Source organism: Peromyscus maniculatus, chromosome 2 (assembly GCF_049852395.1).
Source record: "Peromyscus maniculatus bairdii isolate BWxNUB_F1_BW_parent chromosome 2, HU_Pman_BW_mat_3.1, whole genome shotgun sequence".
Taxonomy (NCBI): Eukaryota; Metazoa; Chordata; class Mammalia; order Rodentia; family Cricetidae; genus Peromyscus; species Peromyscus maniculatus.
The window spans coordinates 81,053,750-81,074,023 of NC_134853.1; the positions used below are offsets into that span (position 1 = coordinate 81,053,750).

General features: G+C 47.7%; 1 protein-coding gene across 8 annotated transcripts in view; it reads right to left on the reverse strand.

Annotated features, from left to right (window-relative positions):
- Window positions 1-20,274, reverse strand: part of Epb41l4b (erythrocyte membrane protein band 4.1 like 4B) — a 153,136-nt gene that overhangs the window by 50,574 nt on the left and 82,288 nt on the right. For 6 of the 8 annotated variants that reach the window (XM_076564239.1, XM_006985294.4, XM_076564240.1 and 3 more), the window contains exon 15: window positions 19,956-20,020. In XM_076564239.1, coding sequence (XP_076420354.1) covers window positions 19,956-20,020 — 65 coding nt within the window. Of the gene's footprint in view, window positions 1-16,779; window positions 18,400-19,955; window positions 20,021-20,274 lie in introns of those variants that run through there. The other 2 variants (XM_076564245.1, XM_076564244.1) reach the window with 2 other exon arrangements.

Here is a 20,274-nt window from a genome sequence, read left to right on the forward strand (position 1 = left end):
GGGGACCTAAGCTGGGACAAGAAAGTACAGATTTTATAATGGAGCTCCTAAGCTATCCTCTGGTTCTGTGGCTTTAAACTGTAGCTGGATGTTAAGATCATTAGGAAAACCCTTACATTCTACTGGAGGGAATATAAGATGGGTCATTCAGTTTGAAAAAACTGCCTGCTGGATCCTCAATAGAGTTAAAGACATAGTTACTGTATGATCCAGAAATTCACACCAAGATCAGCATCCAAGGAAAGGGAAGATCCATGAAAAACTTACACCTGAATGCTCATGAACAGCATTATTCATAATCACCCAAAGGTAGAAATAACCAAGTCCACTGATTGATTAACAAATAATCAAAATGTGGTATATCAATACAATGGAAAATTACTAAACCATGAAAAAGAAGTGAATTACAACCCCATGTTACAATGTAAAGGAACCTTGGAAACATGCTGTCTGAAAGAGGACAGATACCACAGTCACGTATGTGGTTCCATGCTCAGAACAAACAAATAGGGAGGAGGCTGGAGGTTATTAGGAATGGGAAGGGTGGGAGCAATCAGGAGTCAAAGACTATTATTGTTACTGAGTTACAATAACAATAGGGAGGAATTAAATATTTTTTTAAACAGTAAAGTCCACGCTATACAATTTTATAAAAGTAACCAATGTACACTTTGCTGAACCGTACACTATGTGAGACAGATCCCAGCAAAGCTAGAGATCTTGAGAAATGTCGATGTTAGCCCTCCTCTAGACGCAGTCACCTATCTCTAGACCCTGAAACTGGCCCAGGAACCACAACCTTCCTCCAACCTGCAGGTAGCTCATTCTGCATATGGGCTCACCATGGGAAGGGGGGTGAGCAGGTCACACAGCCGGAGACCAGCAGCTGAGTCCGGGACACAAGCCAGGCTTCCCACCTCTTGCCCTGCAGCCCAAAGGGCAGCCCATCTGCTGTGCCTCGCCATCTGCTCAGCTTCTACTTAAGGCAGCATGCGTTGTTATCAGGAAAATCCAAGTCCTCTCAGAAGCTGCTGGCTGAACCCACTCACGTTCTCAACCATCCACTAAGCTCCCAGAAACAGAAACCACCATGTGTAATAGTGTCCCCGCTGTGCTGGGAGAAGGGCTGGTGCCCGCAAGGCCAGAGAAGCCTCGGTGTGCTCAATAAGCAGTCCAGGGCCAGCTCCTGTGTGTGCGAGGCATGAAGGTTGGCAGGGAAGGGACCTCAGTTCCGCCTCGCCATTGTCAGAGGAGACTTCCTGGGGGTAGAGATGATTGAAGCAAGAGAGTCCTGAAGGTTATGGATGAGCCAGAGGGACAGGGACACTAGACATTCCAGGTGGAGGATTCTCCAACTGCTAAGACTTGGAGCTGACACTAGGTGTCGGGGGGGGGGGGGGGGGGGGGGGGCGGGGGATGGCTGCCTAACTTCCATGCGTGCCTAAGAGTGAGTGCCCTGGTGTTTCTCTTCACGCCTCCCATTTGGGTTACAAACTCATGGTGATGAATGAGAAATCAACATTCTTCTCTGAAGTGAAGAACGGCTCCAGTCTCCCAAAAGGAACAATCCATTCTCAGCTCGGGACCTTGAGGCGCCCTCTCTGCTCCACTGCCCACCGTGCTGAGTGATTGCAGGCTCGCTGCCCACTTTCCCTCACACACGCCAAGAGGTTCAGTGCTCTTCAGGGCTCCCCATCCAGGCTTGCCTCCTGTGCCCCACTGACGCCGGATGCCTACGGTGCCACCTCCCTTTGCCCTAATCCCTTTTGTTCTGGGGTGGTGAGCACTTTCCAATCATTCTCATTTTGGGGGGTTGCTTCAGTGACGATTGGGGTCCTTCGTTCCCCCATCCTTTGTATAATCATGTGCCTGCACTAAATTCCCTCTGTAGGAAATACTGAGGTTAGTTTCTATTTCCCTGATTGCTCATGCCCGATAGACAGTGTTAACCTGCCTGTTCTGCATTCCTCAGGCTTTTCCCTCTGAACTAGCAGTGAACTGGACAGTTACTTTTAACGTTATTTCGCAGGATAGCCCAAATCTGATTTCCTTTCTCACATCGTTCTTTTTCTTAGCAGTCAAATATGTCCTGCGCGCTCCCTTTCTTTAGCTTGGGTTTCCATGTCTGTCTCTTTGTTCTCCTCACCGTCCTAAGTCGGTCTCTTCTGGTTGAAAAGGAAAGAAAAACAAACCAACCAGAAGTCGGGGAGATTCTGTGATTTGCTTCCGTGTATTGCTCCAGAGTTCAAGGTGGCTGCCCAAAAGTCCCACTGGCCTCCCAAGTTGGAGCATTAACTACTGTGGTTTAGAAGAGCATATGTATACAGCACATACTTCTCTCCACTTATTAAGATGGTTTAAAATGGTCTGAGTTTTGTTTCTTTTCTTTTCGTTATGGTATAGAACAAACACTATTAACCACCATCCCCGGTATTTTTCAGTTTCATCTCAATTTAAAGTAACATTTGTCATTATATCTCCTAATATCTATCCCTCCCTTCCCTTCCATTTTTCCTACTGCTGTGTGTGTGTGTGTGTGTGTGTGTTTGTATGTGTGTGTGTGATGCTTGCACATGAGTGTGCAGGTGCATGCACCCACACATACACTTGTGGGGCTCAGGCTGGGACACTGAGTGTCCTCCTCCATCGTTTTCCTTACTCCCTGGAGGCAGGGTCTCTCACTGAACTGGAATTCTGCTTGCTGTTTCAGCTAGGCTGGCTGGCCATTTCAAAGGCTGGGGTTACAGGCATACGCAGCCATGCTTTTTACATTGGTTCTGGGGATCTGAATTCAAGTCCTCACGCTTGCAGAGTGGGTTCCCTTACCCACTGAATCATCTCCCCATCTCTCTCCATATGCACACCCCCCCCCACACACACACACACAGAGCTACCGAGTTCAGAATATTTCTGCTTCTGGCCTCCTTGCCTGCCTTTCTTATTAGCTGAAACTCACTTGGAATTTAAGACAGTCAGAGGAATTGTGCTCATCCTTTCTGGTATGCCATATTTTGTTTTCTTGGCTTATTGCACTGGTCAATAGTACATATCAGAGGACGCTGCCGGCCATCTGTCACTCTTGCCTCTGTTCTGGAGTTCCCAGGCTAATGTTTCAACATCTTCTAAGTGCAGCTCCTGCAAACCTCGCTCACCAGGTCAGACCCAGCCCTCCCACTTCAAGGTTGCTAAAACCCTTGAGCCTTGCCTGCTGCCTGCCCAGAGGAGATCAGCACTGTTCCCTCAGCTAGGTGCTTTAAAAAGATGGTATTCAAACTCCCCCACTGCGTCACCAGCCAGCCTATCATTTGGGAATTGATTTTCCAAGGAGCCACACTATGGTGCCCTTTTCTTCTGGCGTCTCTCCACAGCTCCGTGGCTTTTCAGAGGGTGCTGGACACTGACTCAGCAGTGGCAAAGGAGATTTCCCCAGTGTTTGGGGGGGGCACATTTTATATTTTTAGCTTGAAGATTCAGACTAATCACGAAGCAGTCAACTATTTCCTGACCATTCTCTCTCTTTAGCTTGCATTTCCATTTCCTTCTCTTTGTTCTCCTACCTTCTGCAGTCTGTACATTCTAAGTGAAAAAAAAAAGGGGGGGGGGATAGACATCGGGTAGCTCTGCCCCTTTCATCCTACAGGGCCCGCTCAAGAACAGCTGTGAAAACCTTCATCTCTTCGATCCAAAGTAATGATCTATGGAATCATGAAGATCCTTAACAGTCTGATGGTGGGGCATGCTCTAGAGAGACTGAGGCAGGAGGATCATCATAAGTCTAAGGCTAGCCTGGTCTAGCTAGCAAGCTCCAGGCTGGTCAGAGGCATGCAGTGAAATCCAAGCTAGCCTGGTCTAGCTAGCTAGCTCCAGGCTGGTCAGAGGCATGCAGTGAAATCCAGGGTAGCCTGGTCTAGCAAGCTCCAGGTTGGTCACAGGCATGCAGTGAAATCCAGGGTAGCCTGGTCTAGCTAGCTAGCTCCAGGCTGGTCAGAGGCATGCAGTGAAATCCAGGGTAGCCTGGTCTAGCTAGCTCCAGGCTGGTCAGAGGCATGCAGTGAAATCCAGAGTAGCCTGGCCTAGCTAGCTAGCTCCAGGCTGGTCAGAGGCATGCAGTGAAATCCAGAGTAGCCTGGCCTAGCTAGCTAGCTCCAGGCTGGTCAGAGGCATGCAGTGAAATCCAGGGTAGCCTGGTCTAGCAAGCTCCAGACTGGTCAGAGGCATGCAGTGAAATCCAGGGTAGCCTGGTCTAGCTAGCTAGCTCCAGGCTGGTCAGAGGCATGCAGTGAAATCCAGGGTAGCCTGGTCTAGCTAGCTCCAGGCTGGTCAGAGGCATGCAGTGAAATCCAGGGTAGCCTGGTCTAGCTAGCTAGCTCCAGGCTGGTCAGAGGCATGCAGTGAAATCCAGGGTAGCCTGGTCTAGCTAGCTCCAGGTTGGTCAGAGATCCAGTTTTAAAACAAAACAAATGAAAATGACAACCATCAAAACCAACCCCAAATCTGGGCTCTTTTGTTTGAAGCTGTGCCCCACTTTCCTCCTCTTTCAAATCTTGTCTTAATTGTGAGTTTCCCTGCGAGGCCACTGGCACCCTCCCCGTCAGGTTCTCTGTGCTACATTCACTGTGTGAACAGGACCCCTTCTTAGACTATTCGCTGACATTTCTTAGGGAAAGCACAGAATACACAGAGGACTACCCTCGCCCCCCCTTCACCCCCCCATCCTATTCTCTTATGCAAATCATTCCAAGACTTTAGGATGTCTTCTTCCAAGGACCTTGTCCCACATTCTAACCTGTCTCCCCTGCTGACAGAATTAACAGCAATCCCTGTGGCATTTCCGCCTTCCAAACACCCTCCCATCAAGCAGGTAGGCTGGGAAATCAGCAGAGGCTCGTCTTTTAATAGATGCCAACGCCTGGGTGGCTAAGAAGTCTCCCCACACAAGTGTTGTGCCAGCCTGACATCTCTCTCAGACCAACACAAAGAGCATGCTCCATTCATGCCCCTTCCCCACAGTGCATCCGATCTGGGTTGCGCTGCTCTGCCTCCGTCGGCAATGGTGCTGTGGAGAGTCCGTGTCCACACAGTTCTCATGGCGGCACCCATGCAGCAACCAATTCTCTCTACCCTGTCTGGAGAAGCCTGGCTGGGGCAAACTGGTTCCCGTTTTAGTTCTGAGCTGATGTGGGCACAACTGCAAACGCCACATCAGAACTAACAACACGGGGTGGGGGTGGGGGTGGGATGCTGCGGATGGAAATCTCAGGAGAGCCATCAGTGGATGGGCCTCAGAGGGGCTGCAAGTGAGCGGAACCATTTATCCTCCGAATCCCTGGGCTAAGTGGATAGGCCCCCGGGGTCTCAGGCCTCCAGCAGCCTCATCTACCACGTCCCGTGTGTACTGTGTCGTTTTCTACATGTGCGATGGAACAGATGCCGGGAAAAGCTATTCCTACCCCGTGTTCAGTGCCCATGTTCAGTGTCCTCACCCAGAACTGTGTCTCATTCAAGCATGGTGTTGTTTGGGGTCAGATGTCAGCCAGAAGTACATCTCAAGTAATCTAGGACATTGATCATGCTCTTTAAATACAAAAGGATCCCTCCAAATTAATATTTTTTGAATGCCCAACACTGTACCATTTGTCAATTTGTTTAATCTCCAACAATCATTTAAAGACTATTAATCTGGGCTAGAGAGATGGCTCAGAGGTTAAGAGCACTGGCCGCTCTTCCAGAGGTCCTGAGTTCAATTCCCAGCAACCACATGGTGGCTCACAACCATTTATAATGAGATCCGGTACCCTCTTCTGGCATGCAAGCATACATGCAGGCAGAACACTGTATATATAATAAATACACAAATCTTTAAAAAAGACTATTAACCCTTATTTTCCAAATATGGAAGCAGGAACAGAAAGACTATGTAACTTTGCCATGGTAACACAGCTACAGAATATCAGAGCTGGGATTTGAACAGAGAAAACTTGACTCTTGAATGCTGTACCCTCTTTAGGCATAAGTGTCACTGCCTGGCCCTGTGGATTACAGGGCAGGCCTAAGGGGAACAAAGGAAAGCAGCCTGGCACCTCACTGGGGGCTTGCTGTGTGCTAAGAGTTCATGGAGCTCATGGAGCTCAAGGGGGCTCATTTGTTTTGTTTTATTTCTGGGCACTCGTGTGTTCACTGCTGTGTCCACCAGAGATGGCAGAAGCGGCTCGTGATCACCTTGGATTCAAGACACCTGTCACTCATTTCAGTTTTAATTGGGCAGAGACTAAGCTGGGCAACACAGGGTGACAAAGTTCTCACTGAAGTCAGAGTAAGTGTACTTGGGTTGTGGTAGAGTGCATATTTGCAATACTGTAGTCTGTGCATAATGGGTTTGAAGAGAAACTCTCAGCGTCTTACAGAGAGACACATTACGAATGTTAGGAGCGTTCATTACGGCGATTTCTTACAGAAACTTAGTTTCATTTGTTAAAGGAAAAAAAGACTAGAGAGAAAGGTCACTTCTCTCTCTCTCTCTCTCTCTCTCTCTCTCTCTCTCTCTCTCTCTCTCTCTCTCTCTGTGTGTGTGTGTGTGTGTGTGTGTGTGTGTGTGTGTGTGTGCTTACTATGCATTAAAACCCTGGGTTCTATTCCTGGTGCCTCTCTCCCACTTATTACATTTTTTATTTGTATTTGTGAGTATGTATGACTGCTTGTCTGTATATACACGTGTATGTGTGCGTGTGCATGTGCCCAAGTGTCTGCTGAGTCTAGAAGGGGGCTGGATCCCTTTGGAACTGGAGTTACAGCGAGCCATGATGTGGGTGTTGGGAACTGAACTCAGAACCTCTGCAAGAGCAGCCAGCGCTAACAACTGAGCCATCTCTCCACTCCCATCATTATGGCTTTTGTTTTGTTTGTTTTGATTTTTGACAAGAGTCTCATTATATAGACCAGGCTGCCTGGAACTTGCTGCAGAGATCCACTTACCTCTGCCTTCCAAATTTCTGGGATTAAAGGGCTGAGCCACCACACCCAGTTCCCTACTACATTTTTAAATGTGCCTTCAATTCCTTTACATAGACCCCTCACTGGCAGGGGGGAATTTCCCCAAATTGTGATTCTTTCAAGAAAATTTCCAAATAATCAACTTTCCAAATTAATTCTATTAGCATGGGTGAGGTGTGGTTCCCAATTAGGGACTCTTAATTCAATCAGTATCTTAGCAATCTGGAGTTAAAGACAGTGTCTTTTTCAACACAGTAGTAGTGGGAGAGGGTAGATGTCTAGCAAATGCTTGCTCAATGAACTTGTTCCAAGGCATTAGATTTTAATTTTCTTTAGGTAGTTTTCAAGTGTCTATTCGCAAAGGTCTCACTTTGCTTACGTGTTCCCTAGTTGCTTGTAACACCATTAATTTACACCTGCAAATTGTAGAGTAAAACACTGCTCATCTTAGGGACAGCCTAGAAGATTCCATGGTCCTACATGAGGGGGCATAGGATAGGCACATTCATCTTTCAATGGATGAAATCAATTATTTCAACTGATTTCAATGAATAGTGTCAACACTGGGCCCTGGACATTTTTTCTCTCAGAAAACGCATTTGGTCTCGGCATTATCCTTCCTAATGTCTTCTTTATTGTCTGTGTGTCTTCATGGGTGCGTGTGTGTGTGTGTGTGTGTGTGCGTGCGTGCGTGCATGCGTGCGTGTGTGTGTGTGTGTGTGTGTGTGTGTGTGTGTGTGTGTTTGCATGTGGATGTGTGCCTGCACAAGCACACAGGCCACTACGGTGCCACAAGGCTTCCAGGAAGGGCTGCATATGACTCTGTGGGGACATCTCGAGGTACTGGCAATTCCAGATGCATTCCAGGGTCTGATCCAGAGAATGACCATTTCATGAGTTCATTCTCACTCAGGGGCCCGTGATTCGGAGTTGATTCAGTCGTTTTTGTCCTGAAAACAAAGGCTGCAGGGGGATTGTTCTGCCTACAGCATGACTTCTAATGCACTTAACTGTGTTTTCCCTCCCTGGCTTCTCTAATCTTTCCACCTCTTTCCCATTCTAAATCCCACTGCCTCTGCTCTTTGCTTGAAGTGAAATCCTTTTTTGGGGGGGGGCAGCAGCATGAATACACTTGTCCCCAGTGGCTGCTTTAAAAGCCCCCAACTCTCGAGGTGCCCTAATACAACTAATCATTGTCTGAGTCACTAGAGTGTAAAAAAAAAATCCTCTAAACAGCCCATTTCTCACCATCCTGGCTACCTGAGCCATAGGAGACTGGGCCATGAGCTGGGAGTGATATTCTTCCAATCCTTGGACACCATCCAATTCACCAAATGAATGAATGAAATTAAAACATGATTCATTCTGAATTAAAGTTCCGGTTAGATGAATAAAATATATAATGGGTGGAGGGCAGGGTTTAGACAGTGTAATTACCGGATGGAGCGGTGTGAGCTGGAACTGGAGCTGAAACCTGGGGGTATGTGTTTGCGCTGACAGAAAAGAGGCCGAGTCTGTTTTGGTATTCATTAGCGCACAAAATTCTCAGACGAGTCGCTATCCCTTCCCCAGTTCTCATAGGCTCTTTGGAAGTGTCTATCTTCAGCATCCTTAGCCTCTGAGACCAGACACTGGCTGGGTTTCAGAGCTTCGGGCTTAATTGCCTGTATTACAGGCACAATGTTCATCATGCAGCCAGGGAAGGCTGGCTGGGTCATTAGCACAGCAGCTCTTGTTGATGAGGTCTTAGCCACCAAAAGGGATGTTCGAACTATCCCTTTAGGCAGGGAGTGATTAGGTGGGTTTCTGTGTGGCGGTGTCCTTCTAATTATTCTAACCCCTTTTAGTGGGTTGCCTAGACGACAATTGTGGTATTTTTTTTAAGAGCTGCAGTCTTCCTTCCATTAAAACCACTCACAGCCCTGGGATGCACCTGCAATTTTGAATTGCATTTATCAGACATGTAATCATAACTATAAGCAGGTCCTTCCTTGGTCAAATGCACAGTTAGGTCACCACATCTGAGTGAGTAGTCTGTGTGGAAGGCTCTCAACAGAACCCCCAGCAGGAAAGGAAACACGGATACCTGAAATCAATTCCCTCATCTCAGCTACTTTCATGTTGTCTATGTTCCCCGTTCAGTTCTTCAGGGAGGCAGCATGCTGATGGTCACCTGAATGTCTGGAAATCAATTTCCAGAAAGGTCTAGAAATGATCAACAACTCCCAACTTTCTCATTATCATAAATGCTAAGCGGGCACACTTCATGTTGCTTTAGCAGCCTGAACTTGTGCGTGCATGCATGCATTTGTGTGGTGTGTGCATGCCTGTAGACGCATGTGTGTGCATGTGCTAGCCGGCCAGCAAGCCTCAGGGATCTGCTTGTTTTCACCTCCCCATTACTGGGATTACAAGCATGTGCCACCATACTTGGCTCTTCTATACGCATTCTGGGGAGCCAAACTCAGGTCCTCATGCTTGCCTAGCAATCACTTTACCAACTGATTTTGATTAAAGAGCATGAATGAACAACAGAAGATCCAAAGGATCACAGAAAATCAACTTCACAAGTTCAAGGCCAGCCTAAGCTACGTAGTGAGTTTGAGTTTATCATGGGCTGTGCAGTAAGACTAAACCTCAATAAAATAAATAAACCGTGAAAGGGGTACAACCTTGCCCACTGAGAAATACAATAAAGGCAGAAACCCTGGCTTTTACCCATTGGACTAACAAAAATGGCTAAAGTTAGCAAAGGCTGTGAGCTTGCTTCTGTCCATCCTCACACCTATGTGCAGAGGAAACAAACATATGACACCTCCTCAGGGGGAATACAAAATGCTGAGCATTGGAGCAACATAAAAATGCTTGATTTATAATGCACTCGCCTTTGGGCTCAGCAAGGGTACTCCCTGGGAATTTATCCTATAGAGTTCATTTGTTCAAGTGCACAAACAGAATGCCAAGCACGGCAGACAGTTCTCGTGGACAGTGGGTGAAGTGTGTGTGTCTATCAGTATTGACTGGTTAAGTAAATACACGTGCCTCTTTATATGTAGACCGGCTTGAGATGGACAAGAAATGATAATGGTATTTGCAGCTTGGAACTGGGGAATACAAAGCAGTAACAAACATTTTTTGAGGCTTTCTTTGTGTGTGTCTGAGTGCAAGCATGAATGCAACGCGTCACGTGTGCAGAGGTTAGGGGACAACCTCAGGTGTCAGGCTACACCTTCCACTTTTCGACAGGGTCTCATTTGCTTCTGGCATACGGCAGGTTAGCCTGTGGGTTGGGGAGTCTCCTGGCTGCCTCTTATCCTGTCGGAGGAGCACAGGGACTATATATGTGTGCTACGGCATTTGACTTTGCAGTTTCTGGGGACCAAAGCAGAAGTCCTTAGGATTACAGGCGAGCACTTTACCCACGGGAGCATCTCCCCAGCCATCGTTTGAGTTTGTACCGCTGTTTTACCAGTGCGCCCTGCGCACCCACCGCCTGTTTAAAAAGAGCACAATGGTTCCCTTTATTACTAAATTGATGTATGCACATATGTGGGTGTGCCTGCATGTCAATGTTGGGTGTCTGCCTCAGCTGCTCTCCACCTTCTTTTTGGGACAGTCTTTCACTGAACCTGGAGCTCACTGAGACAGCCAGGCTGGCTGGACGGTGGCTCTGCTCCAGAGATTCTCCTGCCCCTCCCATCCTGCACTGGGGTTACAGACAGGCCTCAGTGAGTCCTGTTTACATGGGTACTTGGGATCCTAAGACAGCTTGTCACGTTTGCATGGCAGGCACTTTACCAACGGAGCTGTCTCCTCAGCTCCCTGGTGACACTGTTCAGTGTACTAGCCGGGCAACGCTCTCCTGGCTTTGTCAGAGATGAAACCCCAAATTAGATAACTTGGGAAGCAGACAGACATTTTCAGCTCTCCAAACTTTCAAGACCTACTGGACCAGCAGAATGCATTCTCGGCTCTCACCTACCCTTCACCCTAGATCAGCCTTGCCATTTACAAGAGGACAGTATTGTTGTCACATGCCGCGCCTGGGCAGTTAGCTCCTCAGAGTCTCAGACAGAAATACCATCTCTATTTCTCCTTTTATCCCTTCTCAAAAGATCCCCATGGCATTTCTGCTCTTAGGCTGTTTCAAAGAGCGGTGTCTTTCTTCACTGTGAACCCTCTTCCATTTTATCTTTTCCCTGGAACCAGGCATCCCTCTCTGTTGCTAAACTTAGAATATACAGCTCTCCCATTGGCCCAGGAGACAACACCATTTCTTGAGCTAGACACTATCTTTGTTCTTTTTTGGTCTATATGGACTGCCAACATGTTACTGTTCAAAAACCCACTGAAAATAGCTACCAGGTAGCCTTAAACACTGTACACAACACCTTAACAACATAATGTTATTTGGTTCTTTGTGGAGGGGGCATAAATATCATAGGTGTTGTACATGTGTGTTGAGGTCGGAGGTCAAGGACTAAAGTCCTCCATCATTCTTTTTTCAATCTTTTGAAGACAGGGTCTCTCACTGAACTTGAGCTCACCAGTCTAGCTGGCTGACTGGCCAATGAGTCCCAGAGATATGTCTGTCTCTGCCCGGCCCCCAACCCCAGCACTAGAGTTACAGATGTGTGCCACCACATCCAGCTGTTCACATGGTATAATGTACATTATATTGATAAATTGTCATGTGTCATTTGAGCTCATGGAGAAGCTGGTTCTGGAAACAGGGTTGCCCCCCACCATTCCAGACCCAAGTATGCTTGTCTTAAAGGGTCCTCCTCTCAGGCACCTTGTCCAGGAATGGACTGTACCTCTCCTGACTCTATAATAGGGAAGAAAGAGAACCGCAAAACATCCCAAGAGTAAAAACACGGTGTCCTTGAGAAATGCTAGAAGGCAAATCACTTCCAAAAGATGTTACTATTCTTGGTCCCATGATCTAAAAGATGCCTGCAGTGGGAAAAGAAAAGCCAGGAGTTCTGCAGTAGCAAGCTCACCCAGGGAAAGCTCCAGCAGTCACCCCAACTTCCCCAAGCATCTATTTGATGTTACCTCAATCTGGAGGTGACACTTGCCAGGGACGATCTCTCTCGACTGGGACCTCCAGCTGGCTGCCTCAGGGGGCTTCCCCAGTTGGTGTGTACGGGATGTTTGCAAACCCTTGATGCGATGAGGTTATTTTTCTGCTGTTATTTGTCCTCCTCCCTGGAAGCCTCACTGGAGGAGACTCTCTATTGGGAACTACAGCTGGCTGCCTCAATGAGGCTTCTCTGATCAGTTTCTGCTGGATGTTTTTTAGCATCAGAGTTCCTATTTTGCCCTCTATCTGCTGTTCCTACCTATCTGTCACTTGTTATTTATTCTTTTACTTTTTGCTTGCTACATGCTTAATAAACTCACTCGTGGGAAACCAAAAGTATAGCTATCATAGATCATTCTCTAGACCATGAACCTGTGGGAGTGCCAGGGATCCCAACTCAGGTCTTCTTGTTCATGCAACAAGCACCTGACTGACAGAGCCGTCTCCCCAGTTCTGAGCGCCTTTAATAGTAAGACACTGTTTCGTTTCTTTTTGGAATGAAGAAAATGAAACAAGCTGGGAAAACTGGCAAGGGTCACATGGTCAGTGGCAAAGCTGAGTGGTTCAAAGTATGTGAGCCTCAAAGTTCCCACATTTAATCTCACCAGAGACCGGTGAGCCTCTTCCCCCAGAACCACCAGGAGGCCACATTGTGGGCCTCTGCCTGTCTCTCATCTGGCTCGGAATGTCTGTCATCAAGTTTCTGCGATCTCGCACCTGTTCCCATGCAGGGGCTCTCACTCTGAGGCAGGTCCTTAGACAGGTGTGGTCACGTGGCTCACCCTGTCTCACGGTTGGACCTCACTAGCACTGTCTCTGGGAGAGAGCAGAACAATGGTCAGCAAATGGCCTGGTAGACCAAGAGAGGGGACGGTGAAATTAGGGCCACTCAAGAAGCAATGAGAATCCAAATTCTTCTTGCCTCCCCATGTGTTCAGAAGCGGAAATGAGCATTAACTAGGCAGATAGAGGTTTCAGTGCTAAGGATTCAAGCCAGAGCCTTGTCCATACTAGACAAGGTCTCTACTACCAACACAAATCTCGGGGGGTCCATCCATTTACATTTTAGCCTCCTGTCTGCTTAAATTATACACACTTCCACTGCCCCCAGTGAAAGTTAAAATCAAATCATTAAACCAAAAAATGTCATTAACCAAGAGAAGCTCTCACCCCTGCTCACCCCCATTACATGGTTAAAATGTAAGTCCTAAGCCTGGTGTAGTGGCACGTGACTTTAATCCCAGCACACAGGAGGCAGAGGCAGGCAGATCTCTCTAAGTTTGAGGCCAGCCTGGTCTACAAAGAGTTCCAGGATAGTCAGGCTATGTAGAAATGGCTTAAATTTTAAAAAGTCCTACAGTCTCACCAGCAACCATCATTTCAAAAGAAGTGAGCTTGCTTTCGTTTTATTGTGTGCCATGTGTATGCAGATGCCCATGAAAGACAGAAGGGGGATGCTGGACCCTTTGCAGCTGGTGTTAGAGGCGGTTGTGAGCTGTTCAATGTGGGTGCTGGGAACCAAATCTGGGTCCTCTGAAAAAGCAGCAAGAACTCTCAACTGCTGAGCCATCTCTCCAGGCCCAAAGCTCAACGTTTTTAAATAAATTGTCTGAGCTATCATTTGGTTTCTAATTTGGAGAGAAGTGGACCTATTTCCAGAATTATTGATTTCTTTTGCCTAGGCTCAGCTGAGCACCAGTTTCGACTTTGTTTGCCTTTTAGGTGCCCCAGAGGCTTCTTAAAATGTGCCAGTTTTCCTTTATAGAAATTGGCTTTTCTCCGACCCGCAACCCCCTGGCCCTGTTCCTGTTTGCCTGTGGCCTCCTGGTGGGAGAGGCAGAAATCAGTCACCCTGGGCCAATTTGCGGTATTTACCTGGAGCACTTGAGAAAGTTGGCCAGTCAGAGAATTGACTTAGAGCCTGGTTTGAGAAATATTGATCTAAAAAAGATCAATATGGCTGTCCAGAGAGTTCTTTGATGAACTCAGATTTTAAAGGACTGGGTAGGTAAAAGCCGCAAAGTCAAGTGCACCAAAAAGGCTGTTATTTTGCTGTGCCCCAAGCTGGACCCAGGAGCCTGGAGTCACCGACCTGGAAGGATGGTGGACGGTTTTAACAGGCAAGAGAGTCAGAAGGGACCCCAGCACTATCCTGATTCTGTCCTTGCTGCTAAAGAGAGCCCAATTCTGTGGGAATGGCTGAGCAAGCAATGAAGCAAGATGGTTCTGAATGCAGCATGTAACCCCCAGCAGACTTCTAAGACGGGTAACTACCACAAGCCACACCATACACTGATACCAAACCTGAAAGGACAACAGAGGAGTAAGGTTAAGCTTGTGAATTCCAAAACCAGAAAACATTAATTAGTTGTGGAAAAGTGGGCTTGATATTGCTGGCACATGATGGTCAAAAACAAAACAAAACAAAACAAAAAAACAAAAACAAAACCAAAACCAATTATTGGGAAGAAACATGTGGGACATCTCACAATCTCACACAGCGATGCCTCATTAGAAATAGCACTCCATCTCTGCTCCTTTGAAAATGGAGAATGGATGAGCTGAGTGCAGTGGTAGTGTGGGCTGCTGGACCCCAGTGGGATGAGGCGTGGAGAGGGTTACTAGACAAGCAGGGGTGCATGCTGTTATGATGGTCCTGGTTATGAATGGAGTTCCTAGTCTCTGGTGGGTGCAGGCAGTTGCTAGCCCACTGACGGTGGGGATGGTGGAGAAGGCAGACAGTGTTCCTAGGTTGTTGGCGGAGGAGGGCGGCTCTCTAGTCAGCAGTTCCGACTTCAACGTCGTGAACTGCTCTATGGTCTAATAGTCTCGCTGGGATGTGGATCAACAGGGTGATGATGGAGGTGGTGGGGGGGAGGCTGCGACTTACCTGCTGTATGACATGTTGGCACTGCTTGACAGAATCCCAGTTCTGAGCTTCCCTATGAGTGAGATATTACCCACCTTGCAGAGTGGCCCGGATGATAAAATGACATGACACATGCGGAGCATGAAATTGGTCATTAACCCCTCCGTATGACTGTAGATCAATCACTCCCCACCTAATGGGGTTTTCAATGTCAGATGTCCAATGGGTCCTCTGCCCTGGTCAACATCATACCAATGCTTCAAATGAGACACACTGAATAGTGTGCACATGATGAAGCTGAGTCTACAAACGATACGCTGGTCCACGTTCTCCTCAAAATGGGATGCTCCAGACTGGATGGTGTACATCAGAACCCTTCAGACCAGAACAGGGATGACGTATCATTGCCTGTTACCTGGATAGAAATTCCCTTTGGGATGAATCCATTCTCTGAGCAGACATCCAGTGAGCATTTGCTATCTGTCAGGCACCAGGGAACAAAGGCAGAGCTCGTATTGAGGAGTCTAAGGCTCCGAGAGGAGACGAACAAAAGAAGCCGTGTTAATAGAAAGTTGTGAGTACAATGTTCCCGTATCTGGGGGTGGAAGGGGGAGGCAGTAGTAGAACACAGAACACAGAAATTAACCCAATTTGCAGAGGTGGGGGCCGTCAAGAGAGTCCCTGGAGAAGATGATGTCTGAGCGGAGGCTTAGAGGCTAAGCGGGAGTTGGGAGTGACAGAAATCTAGGCGGAAGGAACAGCATTTGAGAAGGCACAGTCATGAGGCATGGCGCGTGCAGGCTGGTGTCACTGTTTGCTCGCAAAGGTGAGGGGTCCGGATGGAAGACGCCAGAGCAGAGAGACAGAGGCAGAGTGGCCAGCACTGGAATGACACAGTCAGATATGGCCGCGGAGAGACAAGGTAAGCTTGGCGAGGCTTGTGGAAATCAAAGCGGGTACCCCTGGCAAGGGGGAAGATGTCCCTGCAAGACAGTGCTGGGGAGAACCGTGAAGGAGGCAGAATCCAGTAGAACTGTGGACTGCCTGGACACGGGCGGCAAGAGAGAGAAGAGCTGTGGCATTCTCGCTCAGCCCAAGAGAACTTGAAGGGGAAAGAAAGCTGTGCATTCCGAGAGAGACGGTCAACGATAAATTTGATTTCTGTCGCGTGGAGCTTGGACTCCACACGGGACGAACATCCACACTGAAGTGACAATACAGGAACTCATACAAAGAGTCTGAGTTGAAGATAGTGGCTTTTAGAGTCAACAGCATTATAAAACGGGACAGAATGGGGCAGCGATTCCAGGCTGGCTAAGTGAGAGAAGGAGCGAGCAGAGAAGAGACCCCCGAGAGACCCCAATGTCCGGTGGGACCAGGAAGATGAGGTTGCAAGAACGGAGTCACCACGCAGGGTAAAGGTCCACTTCACTTCATAGGCAGACTGCCTTATGGAAGCAGCTAACTTCATCTACTCATTAGTTTAAGCAGAAAGGCTTTTTACTGGGGGTCCTGAATCATCTTTAAGAGGCCACAGACACAGCCAGGAAGAGGTAAGTGACCATAAGGGCATGTGCCCTTCACTATGGGACTGTTATGAGGGAACACCCTGCTTCCACCTGGGGCCAGGTGTTACAACCTCTGCCAGAGTCACCCCAGATGAAGAAACACCTCAGCCACTGTGCCAAGAAGAGCCTCAGTGTAGGATGGTCCTGTCCCACTGAGCATGAAAGTTCACCATCGGACACCGGGAGTCAACTGTACCATGAGTGAGATCCAAGGGAGGCTTCTGTGCAGAAGAATCAATGAAATGAAGATGGAGTCCAAAAAAGGAAAAAGTAAGAATAATCTTTATTCTTTACGTGGAGACACATTGTAAAAATGTTAGCAGTTAAGATGAAGAGACCAGAACACGTTTATTCAGATGCAGTACATACCCTGGGGATCAGAACACACCCGTAAACAAGCATCTTGGGGGGGAGTTGGTAAGTAGGCGGTCTACTCCCCTGTGCAACTGTGCAGAGGATTCCCTCCTCAAGAGACTTTTGTAGAACCAAAAAGGCCAGGTTTTAGCAAGGAAGGATGTTAACACATGTCCAAGGGTTTAAAGGGGTCCAAATTATAATCACATACATCAAAGTGACATGAAATCAACTGATTGCACAAAGCCACATATGAAAACACATCCTGGGACTGCCTAGTAAGAGAAAAAGAGGTTTGGTGCACCACTTGAAATGGGGCCAATAAATATTTTGGTACAAGCTTCACCCTAAAAGACAGCATGTTGCTCTGGGGTTCTACAGAAAGAAGGGGCCACATGCATCCCTCTGTGCGACAGACTGCTTTGGCACAACCTCCAGAAAGCTGGAAGGCTCTCCTGTGCGCTCCCTCACTTCATCTCCACTGCATGCTGCTTTTCAAAGTCGTTCCATCTTTAGTGAAATCCAGCCTCAACCCTGACAGCACTCACAGTGACGTCTTCGGAAAGCACATGGGTTAGCAGCACCAATCACTAAGGCAATTGCAAGTCATTCTTCTATTTGAGAAGTAAATTCTAGTAAAACATGCTATGCGGCTGGTGATTAGCATCGAGGCCTAAATCCATACTCGCTAACCCACTTAAAGATGCAAAATTCCAAGTCTCCCTGTACTGATGTCATATCTAATGAGTTTTATGATCTTCATGGAGCTTCTGTTACAGAAGGGGTATTACAGTCGTCTTTATGGGGAGTTGGTCTGAATGCATGTTTTCAGCCCAATTGAGAAATGAAATCCTAATAAATCACAGAACAGAAAGGACCCTGGAGATCACTGAGTCCAGCCCATTATTTTCAGGGAGGAAATGAAACCACTGAAAGGGGAATGACCTAGCCAAGGTCACACAGCAACGGAGGCTGGGCCCTGGCAATCTCCAAACCTACTACAGTACCATGGGTCCAGCTATTCCCCCAAGCTCTTGGTTTGTTGGTTTGCTGTATGTGGTCCCCCTGGTTAAATCACAAGATTATCAGGTACACCGCATGATGATAGGAACTTTCACTTCAATTTTAAAATCAGAATATCAAAATGATTCCTGAGCCTTTAGCTACCTTCATGTGATTGAGAATGCAGTCCACAGCAAATCACGGCTACCTAGGGCAGTTCTCTTCAAATGTTGACTCGGACACTAAACGCACTACTTAACGACACTCGTACAAGGACGCCCGTGTGACGTCAGGATGCTTCTCATGGAATGCAAAGACACCATGGTGGTGACAGGAAGTAAGGCGTTTCAGTTTCTCAAAGAGCAGTCATGAGTTTGTCCCGGTATGTGACACTGTAGGTCCCTCCTAAGTTCCTCTGGTTCTGGTCGTGGACATAGTCAAAGTGGCCGTCATCTCCACTGGCTGAGGCTTTCCAGTGCGGCCTGTCATCCAGATAAGATGGCCTGTTTTGTTTGCAGACGGAATGGTTACTGGGAGAATGGAAGACAATTCAGAACGGAGTGAGGCCAACCACGCACACCAAAGGAAATGGGGGGCGGGGGAGGGGGAGAGCGAGTGGGGTGCCTGGCACCTGAGTGGCCTGGTGACTTCAGGATTTTAAAAACTCCCATGTGATCATCGCCCAACTTCAAAGCAGAGAAAAGCTCTGTTTCTGGACAGGTCAGGGTTTTGCAAAGGGGTGTGTGGTGGTCAGGGCAGCCCAAGGAAAGCTAGCCGAGGGCACAGCTTCCATAAACCAGATGTGCATGGTGATGGTTTTGGATTGCATCTGCCACAAGAGGGGAGCGATCAACTTTCCTCGGGATGCACCTCTAGAGAGCTCTAGAACACACAGCGTGCTGGGTGCCGCCTGGGTTCAGCTACAGCTCTGGGATGGGGCTGAGCAGTGGTTCTCGGGGGACACTGAAGCATCAGCAGGGCCACCTCTGAGGGAAAGTGTTGCCTCTGGGTGAAGAGGCGGCTAGGGCACGCTACAGAGGGAAAACACTCTGACAACATAGGCAATGCTAGTTACGACGTCTGCTTAAAGCACTGTTAACATGATAGTCCGTCTAAGCCTCACCTACTTGTCATGTCTGAAAAATAAACTAATTTGGATGTTGCGAAGCTTTAGAATTATCACCGCACTGACCTGACTTGCCCTAAAATGCCACAGGAGTATCAAAGTGTTAATAATGTCAGACTGCACTGCTGTGTTACAAGGGCACCATAAACATTTACCTAACTTGCTCAAGGCACATTTCCTTCTACTACCCGATTCTTCATGCTCCCTCAAGGAGCAAGGCCCCCAGCTCCACCTTGGTCAACCTGAATTCACCAACTATGCTTCTGAAATAGCCGGACACAAAAATGCCAATTAAGACTCGTCAAAAATGCAAGTCTTAAGGACATGGCTGCTTCCCAGGGGTCGCCCTGACTCCAAATAGCAGGTGCCAGGTCACTCAAGGGCAGTGGCAGGAGATACTGACAGCCATCGGGACAAACCTCACTTATTTTGTAAATTAAGTTTCAATGGAATATGGTCATGTATTCTTATGCAAGTCCTCACTGTTTGCTGTCTTCAGACAATGACCACAAAGCTGGAAATGGAGACTTTCCTTGGCTGAAAAAGTCTAATAACCCCCAAGTAGGAGAAAAAAGGCCCCCAGCCACCAAAGCAAACAGTGCCCTCATTCCCAAGGGGTAAAAACCCTTTATTTAAAAAAAAAAAAAAAAAAAAAAAAAAGGAATCCTAATCTCCAAGCCAAGAAAATAAAAATAAATTCTCAGAATAAGAAAATATTAACTTGGAAACCTTAAGCAACATCTCTGATATAAAAACCAAACCAAAATATTTGCGGTTAGAATATATTTTTTTAAAATCTGTTATTTCGCAAAGACTGGTCACTCGCTTCCTTTGCTTTGAAAAGCGTAGGTTTCTGCCCTGGTCATGCCCCAGTGCACGGTTTTTCCTGCAGCCTGGAGTGGGGACTTGAGGGAGCAGGAGAACTCCCCAAAGCAGGGCTCCAGAAGCTCACCGACTCACCTGACATTTGGAGAGTGAGGACGCCACCGGGGCTGGCTGGGGTGGACGTTAGGGTGGTACTGAGGCTGGAAAGAAAACACCAAACTGGATTACTCGGTGACCTTTGGATTTCAATGGCTGCCATGCCATTGGCTTTCTCTTGCGATGGCACCCACCTCGGGAGTCCAGGGGGCCGTGAATGGGGAAGCTGTAACCAAGCCCTGGGGGGCAGGGGCGGCTGGATCTTTCCCAGATGATCTTGTTTCTCCCACTAACAAAGGCTGGGGATTGGGGGGTTGGAACCTGGTGTCTGGCTCACCAAATACCATCTCCAGAGCAG